The 12666-nt window shown below is 41.2% G+C and overlaps 2 protein-coding genes across 2 annotated transcripts in view; one reads left to right on the plus strand and one right to left on the minus strand.

Moving 5' to 3' along the window:
* WRNIP1 (WRN helicase interacting protein 1) overlaps positions 1-4387 on the minus strand; it is a 36098-nt gene extending 31711 nt beyond the window's left edge. The window contains 1 exon segment of the mRNA XM_026714996.2: positions 3493-4387. Within this exon segment, the coding sequence (XP_026570781.2) occupies positions 3493-4122 (630 nt within the window). The 5' untranslated portion in view covers positions 4123-4387.
* Positions 1-12666, plus strand: part of MYLK4 (myosin light chain kinase family member 4) — a 91768-nt gene that overhangs the window by 12327 nt on the left and 66775 nt on the right. The window contains exon 2 of the mRNA XM_087930769.1: positions 6604-6802. Within this exon, the coding sequence (XP_087786895.1) occupies positions 6659-6802 (144 nt within the window). The 5' untranslated portion in view covers positions 6604-6658. The remainder of the gene's footprint in view (positions 1-6603; positions 6803-12666) is intronic.

Below are 12666 nucleotides of genomic sequence, written 5' to 3' on the forward strand. Positions count from 1 at the left end.
CATTCAAAGTTACAATAGCACTGAAAAAGTGACTTATGGCCATTTTTCACATTTATGACAGTTGCAGCATCCGCATGGTTACGTGACCAAAATTTGGACACTCGGCAACTGGCATGTAGTTTTCACAGTTGCTGTGTCCTGGGGTTATGTGATCGCTTTTTGCGACATTCTGTCAAGCAAAGTCAATGGAGAAGCCAGAGTTACTAAACAACTTAACTTAAAATGTTACTAGCATAACAACTACAGCGATTCACTTAACAAATGTGGCAAGAAAGGTTGCAATGGGCGCAACTATCTTGCTAGAAATGCAAATTTTGGGCTCAGTTGAGGACTATCTCTATGGACTTGAGTGGTTAGATATTGTGGGGTATGCTAGCTGTTTAACACTTCTCACTTTAGAGCTATATATCTGGACCGCAGACGTTCAAATTACCCCTAGATCAGTGGCTCCCAACCTTTGGGGCACCAGGGACCAGTTCCGTAGAGAGAAGTTTTCTGTGTGTTGTGGGGGGCAGAGTTTTCATGTACAGCCTGCATCCCACACATTCACAATGGGGCTTCACTTGTTTGCGTGGCCCTGTTTTGGTGTGCTGCAGACCACTGCCAGTCCACAGCCTGGGGGTTGGGAACCCTGCTCTAGAGTGCAATCAAGTATTAAGTGTTTCATGAATCTGGTTACTGCATCTTGTGGTCAACCAGATTTTTGCAGGCCGCTTATGGTAGACCAACCTTATGTAAAATTTGTTAGCTGTGTCTCAGGGTATGAAAATTGCAAGAATGTAATTCCCACTTCATCGGTGAATGGTTTATGAAAGCTTTGCTAAGGCAAATATGCTATTAAACAATAGAAAGGTTTATTCTTACATTATTTATATTTTTTAAAACACCTAGTTTACCATGAAGTTATAGCAAAACAGAGGGAAGTGTAAGAGCATCAATATTTCCCTCCCATTTGGGGAATGTAATTTCCCCTCTCTTTTTTAAAAAATTTAATCAGGATTTGGGTATCTACCTGACATATATGAGTTTACTGCAAGATTTTTTAAAATATAGAAATATAGTTCAAAGGGATCAAATTCCTAAGTAATTATGTTCAGCAATAGTTCAAGTTACAACTAAAAAGTGCCATAAAATCAATTTGTTATGTTTCCAGAAATCCCTGAGGAATTCTTGGTGGGAGGAAAATGTGGAAAAGAAACAGTGCTTGGTCAATAAGGTCTATACATTGCTTTCCATAGTTCCTATAATGCTACCATATTTCTCCAACAATACAGCTTCGCCCAATAGGAAGTTCCAGCATGTTTTATCAGCATAAAATCAAATTAAGCCCCTCCCTCCAAATTAAGACCTATATTAAACATGCGAAATGGCGGGGGAATGGCAGGGGGGCTTGCCGTTAGGAAGTACTTTTGTTGCATACCCAGATATGGTGCTGCCTGCATTGACTTTGACATTGGTGGGGCACTTCGTATCAGGAGACCTTCCGCCACCTTTGCTTTCCCTTCTCCCGTGCTGCCGCAGTGTTTAGAGCAACGCCACAGCGTTTGGCGCAGCCATGTACGGCCAGCCAGGGCTCCTCCCTGCAACCGGAGCCCGGCGGAGACACTCGGCTTCAGGAGCTCCTGTCGCCACCTTCCCTTCTCCTTTGAAGGCAAAGCCAATTCTTTTAAAAATGACACCCTACTACCGGTACGACAAAGTCTCCCCTGCCTGAGAGGGCTGCCCAACCCCACATGGGGAGATGAATCTCCCGGGGCCGCAGTGCAGGATCGGCCCACCCCAGGAGAAGCACTCAGCCGCCATCCCTGACTGGCGCGGGCAGAGTGCAAAGAGCTTCGCCTGGGCACCCAGCGCAGCTGACAGGCGGGCCCTCCTGCCTGGCGGCAGAGCTCTCACCAAGGCAGCGAGCGCCTCCCCGCCAGGCCCTCCACTCATCCTGCCAGGGCTGTGCCAGAGCCGTGCGGGCTGGGCAGAGACAGGAAAGCGAGCCATGGGTGCGCGCCCTCCTGCCAAGCGAAAGAGCAGGGCCAACCCGAGCTTGGCTTCTTTCCCAAGTCCCTCCAGCCCGAACCTGAAGGGGCCACTGGGAGTGGCTGCCCGAGACAGTGATAGGCCCACCCATCTGTGGACAGGGAGGCAAGGCGATGGCTTGCACCACGTCCTCCTCTGAGCTGAGCCCTGCCAAGTCAGTGCCTCTGCCCGATGCCCATGCCACTGCAGCGTTTGGAGCTGCCAGCGCATTTGGAGATGCGTGGGGACAGGGACGGGCTGGGCGAGGGGTGGAAAGGACGGGCGGCTCCGGGCTCTCTCTGCCAGCCAGGGAAGCAGCACTGCCGTCGCCTCGCCTCCCTGTCCGTCTGTGACATTTCAGTGTTTTTCTTTTTAATAAATTTACAGACACTTCTAAAATTCTATTTTCACTTTGACATTATGAGTGTAGATTAATGAGAAAAAAATCAGGCTGCAATATAAAAAAATTGACAAAAATGAAGGGGATCGGAATACTTTCTGAAGGCACTGTTTAACTAAACAACTTGATTAAATACAATGTATGAAGCAACACTGCAAAGATTTCCAAACTGTGTTGCCACGCCACAGAAGAATTTATCTATGCCAGAGTCCAAAGGTTCTCCATGTGTTGTTGATTATAGAATTTCTCATCAGTCATAATTTTAATAGATGTTCTCTGATAAAAGAATCTTTGGGTTAAGAGATCAGATTCTAACTAAGTGTCCCAATAGATGCTCATCCTCAATCAACAAAATGATTAGAAGCTATGGGTACTGGAATCCAATAAAAATCATCACATGATAAACTGGCAACTCATTTCCTTTTCTCCCATGGAGAAGACTACTCATAATGTTAGAATGCTTAATTCTTCCCCAAACTGGAAACACAATTTGGGAGCCAGAAAATTATATGTACACTTCCAGAAGGTGTCTCTTCGCACATTTTTACTGTCCAATCAACTGGACCCTAAAAAGCTTTGAGAAAAGAAGGGTGCAGACTTTCCCCCCCCCTCCTGTCCCCTGGAAGGATGCTTTATCTTAAACAGAAACAACTTAAACAACTGACACCTGTCCTGACTAATCCTAAGCACATGAGGGTGAGATGACATTCTCTGACCGCACAGTCTTTGATAGGCTGAAGCATTTCCTCATAAGACAGCATGTGCTTCAACACTGCACCATAACAGTAAACTGTCCCTCGAGCCAGGCCATGCTGCCTTCCAGCGCGTAAGCAAACCTTAAGGACCACAAGCTATCTGAGTTTATCCGGAATCAGAATAGGGCCGGAAGGGACCTTCGAGGTCATCTAGTCCTCTTTTCTTAAAAACCTCCAGTGATGAAGCACCTACAACTTCTGAAAGGCAAAGTGTTCCACTGGTTAATTGTTCTGAGATGTCCCAGGGGAAGGAAGTTAGAGAAGAAAATGGGTAGTAGTACCACTCTACTAGTACTAGTGGTACTAGTGCCCCTTAGTACCACTCACCTTTCCACAGCCTGGAGGTCCCCAAAGAATGAGTGAGGGGATTTCGTGAGCCTCCAGCAAGGACCGCAAGAGGGTCTCTTTCCCCAACACCTGGTTCTGACCCACATAATCTCCCAGATGGCTCGGCCGCATCTTATCGGCCAGAGGCTTCCCTTCCAGTTTTTGGGCCAGGCTCTCTCCCTTCAACAGCGGTTCCAAAGCATCTGGTGCTCGCTCGGGATTCTCCCCCCGCCGCTCTTCCCCCTTTCCCGGATTTGGAGAGGTAACAGCGCCCCGGGATACCCCCGCTTGGGCTCCTCCGGGATTTCTGCCTCTGTGAAAAAGAGAAAACACTGGGGAAGAACCGAGGTCATTCCTCGGCTCCTCTTCTTGGTTTTTCCGCTCCGGAGATTGGGAGAGCCGCATTTTCTTAGAGCAGGGCTGCTGGGTCAGAGGGGGCAGCCCCGTTCCTGCTGTGGGTTTTGGGGCGCTGCTGCTCCTGCTTCCGACCACTCCGCTGAACAAGTTTTCCCCTTCGTCCTGCAGCTGCAAACAGGTATCCAGGTGTGAGTTGATGCGCGCAGAGGGAAGTTCCACCAGGCAAACCGGGCAGTTGACCAGCGGCTCTTCCTGCGTAAGACCTCCTTCCATTTCCCTGCACGAGGAGGGCAGGACAGTGGGGCCTCTTAAATCGACAACTAATCGGTGGCTTCTTCCTCGTGTCCTTTGATCAAGCCCTTCTAGACCCTTGCCGATAAAAAGAAACCCAGAGGAGGCATCAAGGAAAAGTTTGCCTCCGGGCTCCCCAGTAACCACAACGTGCTCAAGAAGGAAATACAGCAAAGTCACCGCCTTCTTCTTCGGCGGGCTGCTTACAGACCCACAGGCTTTCGGGAATTGTAGTTCTTCCCGCCCGCTTGCAAAAAAAAAAAAAAAAAATGCCCAGGACTTAAATTTCTACATGCAACACATTTAATTCTCTCTCTCTCTCTCTCTCTTTTGCTGGAACTTTAGAACGGCGCGGATATTTCGAGGATAGAAATGCGGTCGCTTGCGTGCACTTTTAACAGAGAGAGTGTTTTCCAGTGAAATTACTGATAGGAAGAAACGTTTTTTACACACACACACACAGAGAGACTGAGACTGGGACTGAGACTGAGAGACAGACAGGTGAAGGAGGCGGGATAGGCTGCCAAGGTGACTTGCTAATAGAGCTGCTCAAACCTGGCGATATTAAGGTGTGTGAATTTCACCTCTCAGAATCCCCAGCTGGCCATGTTTCAGGTTGTCAAGCGTGAGGAAACCCCCCAGAGGAAAACAGCAATTTCTATTTCAACTATTTCAGGAGTCATGACAGGACAGCAAATTATTTCCCGAGTTGTTATATATTTCACGTATAGATTTGACTTTTAAAAAAATTCTTTAGCAGACGCAATATAAAAAAAATGTGATTGGCTGCAATTTTAAGATGATAGTCAAATCTTAAACTGAAGTTGGCACAGCTGTAAAATTGCTAAATATCCTGGATATTATAAATATTGCTCACATTCTGGATATAAATTTCAACTTCTACCCTCAAAACGATGCTATACGGCACTGCACACCAGAACAACTAGACACAAGAACATTTTTTTCCTGAATGCCATCACTCTGCTAAACAACTAATTCCCACAATATTGTCAAACTATTTATAAGACTGTATTACTATTATTCTTGTCATCCTTCCTATTACCTATCTCCTCCCACTTATGATTATAACCTTGTTGCTTGTATCTCTACAATTTATATTGTTTTGTTTCCTAGTATGATTTAATTGCTTATTTAGTAACCTAAGACTATCACTAAGTTATTCTATTATTCTTTTTTATTTATTTATTTTTAAATATACATTACATTAACAGTGAGGTATCTGGGCATCATTCATTTAAGTACAAATAATAATAGTAATATTAATAATGTTTGTTACATTAATCATATTTATGTAGTTATAGTGTTATTATGCATATTTATATCTAAGTGTGCTCCTTCATTGTTTAATTGTTCAATATTTTTATGCGCCATCTAATAACCATAACAATATTGTTTAAACGTACATATTACCATCTCTCAACATCTGATCTTTATGGGACTCCAGTAGACAAGGACAAGGAATGCCAAATCCATTTTGGCTGATTGTGCAACCAACCATAAAATTTATTAAATGTATATAGTGCCTGGCTCTCAGCAAATCTGGGAGGTTGTTTGTTGTTAAAATAGTTGGAGTTCAATCTTTGAAAATCCATGTTCCCTGTCTATTCCACAGAGAATCCTTTATTCCAGATATTTTGTTTCTCTTCTGTATTTGGTTGTGAATCCATCTCAGAGGACCTTGGCCAATTTTAATTTTCCTTTACTTTGCCCTCATTGCTGTAATCTGCCAGCTCATATGAATATTTCTAAAGAAGTTCTCCATTGCACATTATCTTGGAATAGTTGGGATAGTTTCAAGGATTTAGCAGTTACAAAAACAGTTGATAACCACAGAACCTAACCTAATGGGTTAGGAAGAAAGGAATGGAAGGAATCAGAGAAAGTAAACAAAAGCAACATTATTTATTTTTAGGATGCTTCAAGCATTTTGAATCAATTTACAAAATATAAATTGTGCAATTAAAACAATACATTCAAAACAATATAGAAACCATACACAGTTTTTTTTTTTTAAAAAAGAAGGTAAATATACCCAGAAACAGAACACACTCATGCTACTTCCGTATAGGGAAGGCTTTTATGAAGAGAAATATTTTCAATAAATACCTAAAAGATGTGACAGTAACAAATTTCACTGGGGAGAGTACTCTGTGGTTCCAATGGACAACTCTCCCAGTGATTTCTGTAATCAACCAGTACAATAAAGATTGAACTGTCAGATACATTAATCCCAAGATTGCTTAGGACCTTATATTTCATAAGTAAAACCCTGAACCTGGCTTGATGGGCAATTGGTAGCCAGTTTTGTTAGTTCAATGGATATGTATTATAATAGGGGCTTGCTGGATATTCCATCACGCAACAGCTGTTTTTCTGAAGGTTGGGTGTGGGAAACCCAATTTTCAATATTTTTTTTACTTCTATTTGTTTTCCTTTTTACAGACAATAAACAAGAGAAATCGTGGCAGATATTTCTACACTGATTTGTGAAACTACAATGAATAAACACATAATTCATCCAGAGTTCTATCAGTTTAACCAGCTACGCAACATGAACATGCAATGTTGCAACAGTGGAGAGAATGGAGTGACGTTTTTTCACAATTTGGAAACAGTGAAAAGTATTACAACAGATAGTGAGGTATGTGTGTGGCTTTGGGTGTATTACTGCTAATTATCTACTGTATTCATTGTGTAAACTGTGGCTGTGGCGCCCATATATTCTTCATCTTCACAGCCATTTTGGGAAACATGGCAAAAGAGTGAGTTTGTTTACTCAGAATTGGCAGATTTTTTTTTCTAAGTTTATTTAAGGGACAAATAAATACAATTTAGAATCCTGCTTCAAGCCGCCTCACCCTGATAATAACTTAAGAGTTGTTCTGATCAGGTTTATTTCTACTCTGATATTATATCTCAATGAATAGTTTCCAGTAGCATAGTATCTTAGACATGGGGAGGGAAAGGTATTTATATGTTTGCCTCTCATTTGCAGTACAGGGTTGCTTCAGTGAAAATGCCCCATGAAGGTGGCCCCATTAATTATGAACGACTAATTATTTAACAATAATATTGTATGAAAAATTAATGTTGGGCCAACATTGCTTCTTTTTAAATAGATACATCACGAAATCCTGTTTTCAGTTGTTTACAGAATGATTGTTTCATTTGACATAAAGGCTTTCTTTTCTTTTGTTTCTGGCTTCTTATCTTTTCCCTCCCTTCTTCCTCTATCCACCTGTGAGGTATATTTCTCAATTTTTCTCTCTGCCTTTTTTGCACTGCAGCCTTCACCCGCTTATCTCTTATGCATTAACCAGCTGGGATAAAGAAATCGTTTCCCAGGTTTCATTTTCTTCGTTCACTTTGGCCAAAAGGTGGCCAAGTGTTCTATTGCACCACAGTGAAAAAGTTTCCTAATTGATAGATTTTCCTGATTCCCCTTCATCTCCCACTCAGACCAAGAAAACAAGCACCAATTCCTTTCCTTCCTGTGGGAATGTCTTTTGAGGACTGGTAGGGACACCCCACCCCACACTCCCCCAACCAATAACAGTGTCACTTGGGCTAGAAGGGAAAATTGGGCAGAAGTGTGCACAAATTGTGCAGCATTTTGCTATTCTTCTGACAATGGGAGAAAAAAGCCCACAGAAGTCCAGACTTTCATGACAGACAGCCCCGAAATCCACTTTCGAAGGCCAAGAATGGGGATGGGAAGGGCACACCAGCAAAATATACACCAGCCAATTGAAATGGAGATATTTATATAAGATGGTATGAAGCGTTTTAGGCCATCCAGGCTTCCTTGCTTGTACCACATTTGATGAAGATCAAGAAAACTAAGGTAGAGACTGTCTTCCTTACATCCCGTTGTGGTCTGCTGGCAGCCTGCGGAGACGGCAGCAGAGTTGGACAGTGGGGAGGAACATGGGCCAGTCTGGGTGTCTGGGGAGGACTCGGATGAGGGTTTTGCATCCGATAGAGAGATGGGGCCTGGGCCATCTGACAGCAGTGAGGCAGAGGAACAAGAGGAGCCTGTTCCCAGTATGCGCATGCGCAGGGCTGCCAGAAGGCAAGTACAGTTAAGACAAAAGGGGTGACTTGGGAGTAAGGCTTGGAGGTATTGGCCCTCCCATAAGACATAAAGGAGGAGCAAAGGGACAGGAACCTTTGCAGGAAGCAACTTTGTTCACTCTATTCAGATTTAATCTTGAAGCTCTGTATGGACTTTGTACTCTGTTTGGCTTTTTACAGTTAATTTGGCACTTTAGTTGTTGGCAACAATTCAAAGGAGATAAAGATGGGTGCTTATCTGTTTGGGACTCATTACGGCTGGAAATGAACATAATCCCCATCCATTGAAATAAAAAGAAGGTTGTTTGGATTAAGTATGTGATTAATTATGGTCTCAGGAAGCCTTGGTCAGAACACATCTTGAGGGAGGAGGGGTGACCATAGTGTTATCCATTCATGCCTTCCCAAAATAAGCAGGTGATCTATCTTTACTGCAAGGCAACCAGGACTTTCCTTTGTCTCTCTGGATTCGTTTGCTTTTTGGCTGGTTTGCTTATAAGGAAGCATTCGTCTAATTTATTTATTTTTATTTATTTATTTGTCAATCGCTTACAAGATAATAGGTATAAGTAAAAACAAAGTTATGAATACATGGATACATATAAGAAAAATAAAAAATATATAAAAGAAATAATAGGACAGGGATGGTAGGCATGTTGGTGCACTTATGTATGCCCCCTACAGACCTCTTAGGAAGGGGGTGAGGTCAATAGTAGACAGTCGAAGGTTAAAGTTTTTGGGGTTTGAGGAAGAAACCACAGAGTCAGGTAGAGTATTCCAAACATTGACCACTCTGTTGCTGAAGTCGTATTTCCTGCAATCAAGTTTGGTGCAATTAACCTTGAATTTGTATCTATTGTTTGCTCTTGTGTTGTTATGGTTGAAGCTGAAGTATTCATTGACAGGTAGGACATTGCAATATATAATTTTATGTACTATACTTAGATCGGACCAAAGGCAGCATAGTTCTAGGTTTTCTAGGTCTAGAATTTCGAGTCTGGTGGCATAAAGTATTCTGCAACGAGTAGAGGAGTGTAGAACTTTTCTTGTGAAATATTTCTGGACTTTCTTAACGGTGTTAATATCAGATACGTAATGTGGGTTCCAGACTGATGAGCTGTATTGGTCTAGCAAATGTTTTCTATGCTGTAGTTATTAGCGTAATATGACCACAGAAAAAGCTACGTAAGATTAGGTTAACAACTCTTAATGCCTTTTTGGCTATGTAGTTACAGTGGGCTCTAGCACTCAGGTCATTTGAGATGAGTACTCCAAGATCCTTGACAGAGTTTGGATCATCAACAAAGTCTTGACTATTCAACCTGTATTTTATTTTCTGATTAATATTTTTTTTGCCAATATGTAGGACAGAGCATTTATTTGTTGAGATTTGAAGTTGCCATTTGTTTGACCATTCTGATACATAGTCATGGTCTTTTTGAAGGGTAGCAGTATTTTCTGTGGTGTTGAATAGCTTTACATCATCAGCGAAGAGAACACAGTTGTTCTTAATATGATCACAGAGGTCATTTATGTTGAGTATGAAGAGAGTTGGTCCTAGAACACTGCCTTGGGGGACACCATTGTTGACAGGTACAGAATTTGATAGGACGCTCCCAATTTTGACCATTTGTTGTCTGTTTGACAGGAATGCTTCTATCCAGCTATGCAGGTGTCCAGAGATACTGTAAGAAAATTATTTACCTATATATAAAAAATTCTTTACCTATAGCGCACCAAAGCAGCAAACCACCATTTTATCACAGCAAATGAGGCTATCATGCGTGTACACCTCCGGAGTCCTTCAAAAAATTCTGAGAGGTATGTTACAGAACTGCAATATTATAGAAGTTGCAGATCAAGGAAACCCACAAAAAACATAGAGAACTGAGCCAGGATCTCTCTGCTTGACAAGCTTACCACACTGAGAAAAGTTGTAAATCCAGATCCAGACAGCAGCCGCTTTTGTAAGTGGTCTTTCCTGAAGAAGTGACCGAGGGCAGAGAAGGGTATTCTTCTCAGCTATTCCAATTGCTAATCAGCGCTGTTGCAATACTTATCTGCTCCTTACATAATCCTGTTGGCTCTCAGATCATGTCTTTGAGTGGTGATGCAGGAGGATTGAATGTTTGGTTTAATATTTCTCACAGGGTCTAACTCTGAGCTTTGAGAAGCTGTTTATTGATCCCTAAGGGTGCATTCTGATGAGGCTTTTGTGAAACCTCTTCACCTCTTTATGAAGAGTCCAGACATTTTTATCATCTTCCACTTGTAACCTTCTGAACTTTTTCTGCCTCTTTTTCCATCTGTTGCCTTTTTGCAGAACAAAAAGCTGCAAAGGAAGAAAATCCAGGGAATCCGCATTAAGGCATTTGATTGTTAGATAAGGTGTTGTGTATCATGAAGACTGTTTCATGACATTGTGATTATACATGGTTGTAAACTGCCAGGAATCTGGTATAGAAATCCAGTAAGTAAGTAAGTAAGTAAGTAAGTAAGTAAGTAAGTAAGTAAGTAAGTAAGTAAGTAAGTAATCAATCTGGGATTCCATACAACTGGTTTCTACATAATAACATAAAATATATAATCCCATTAAATTATAAGATTGAAAATATTGCCCTACAGAGAATTGCTTATGGAGAGCATCCAGTTATACCCAGTTATGGAAGTGATCGCGTTTTGAGACACAACACGATGTATACCAGTCTGCTTTCATATGCTCTCTTATTCCTGCTCATAGGGATAGGGTGAGGTAGATGAAAGATTGAACAAGGTTCTTGGAAATTTAACTTTGTGGCCAGATTTTTAATGCTTATGGTTTTAATAGTTTTATAACATGCTGTTTCTACAGATGCAACTTTAACAGTTGATGGGGAGCCACCCCAGAGTTCAACATAAGATGGACGGCTATGTAAATGTTTTACATAAATAAATAAATTCCATGACTGTAGTGCTTAACTGTTTTTAAACACAGAGACTGCTATTAAAAAGTACTCTAAAAGGATCTTAATACACCAAGTAAAATTGTGAGCTAGAAAACAACGAATTATATTTTGAATGATAGACATTTTTTCTGGCATTTCTTCTTTTCTGACCCTAATTCAAACTGATGGTCATTGTGACTTACAAAGAAGCCAGAGTTTCAGGACAGATATTTCATTGAACAGGATCAACCAGACCTGAGGATTCTCAGTAATAGTTAAGGCTGTCTTATCACAATGGAAGTAAATGAAGTAATTCATGTTATTATGTTCAAGGCTTGTTCTTTCAAAAATACTATGCCCTGGACCTAGAATTATGTCGGTATTGTTAGTTGTTAATCTAAATGGCTTAGGATCAATACCCTGTTGGGAGACTGATCTTTTCAATTTGGGCATCAGTGGAAGGAATGAAGGCATCTCATTATATTTTATTCTATTCTGCTTGATTAAAGTTCTTTTGGCTTGTCAATCAACACTGGATGTAAATGAGTAAGAAACTGCAAGGTGAATGTCTCTTGAACATTCCTAGGCAGTAGCTTATAGTATAACTACTTGTAAGGGACTGAGAAAATCATTATGTTTCTGTGATATACTATAAGCTGTGTATAGAGAAATCCTTAATTCAACATTTAATATAAATTATCTTTGATATCAAGGTTAAACTAAATCAAGACACATTGTAGTAGGTTGAATGAGAATGCTACAAATTTAATTGTGAATTTATCCCATACTGTAAGAGAAGAAACATTACCAGATATTTACAGATATTTATTAAATCCTAATGCTTATTCCATGGTATTGGTTGATTATAAGTTTGATGTCTGTCCTTGAACTGTTTCTTTTTGAATCTCTTTGCATCTGTTTTTCTCTTCCTTCTGTGTGGGCTCTAACAGCTGCTTTGTGCTTATCACTGAGTGTAGAGAAATATGGAAGTATCCTTGAAGAAGATATGTGATAGCCATTGGGAAAATATGATCTAAGTCCTGAAATACAGGAGAGGATGAGGAAGAAACTCAAGATAGCTCCACCTTAACTATCTTTAGTTTAAGAGAGTGGGAAAGAAATGCTATGAGGCTTTCATTATTATAGCCTACATCAATAAAACAGAGTTCTAGTATTTCTGGTGGTAACTCTTTCCTGACATGATCTACCTTGAAGGGCTGAAACAAGGCCATCACCCAGTTGGTTTGATTGGTCAGTGGCAGAGGTGGTATTCAGCAGGTTCTGACTAGTTCTGGAGAACCAGTAGCAGAAATTTTGAGTAGTTTGGAGAACTGGCAAATACCACCTCTGACTGGAGATTTTACAGTATCCTTCCCCTGCCACGCCCACCAAGCCACACCCAGTAGTAAAAAAACCAGTAGTAAAATTTTTTGAATCCCACCACTGGTCAATGGATAACAGGCATAAATACGTTGAAGGCATGCAAGTCTACTAGCTGAGTCATAAA

Source organism: Pseudonaja textilis, chromosome 3 (genome assembly GCF_049901715.1).
Source record: "Pseudonaja textilis isolate UNSWEBS1 chromosome 3, rPseTex1.2, whole genome shotgun sequence".
NCBI classification, from domain to species: domain Eukaryota; kingdom Metazoa; phylum Chordata; class Lepidosauria; order Squamata; family Elapidae; genus Pseudonaja; species Pseudonaja textilis.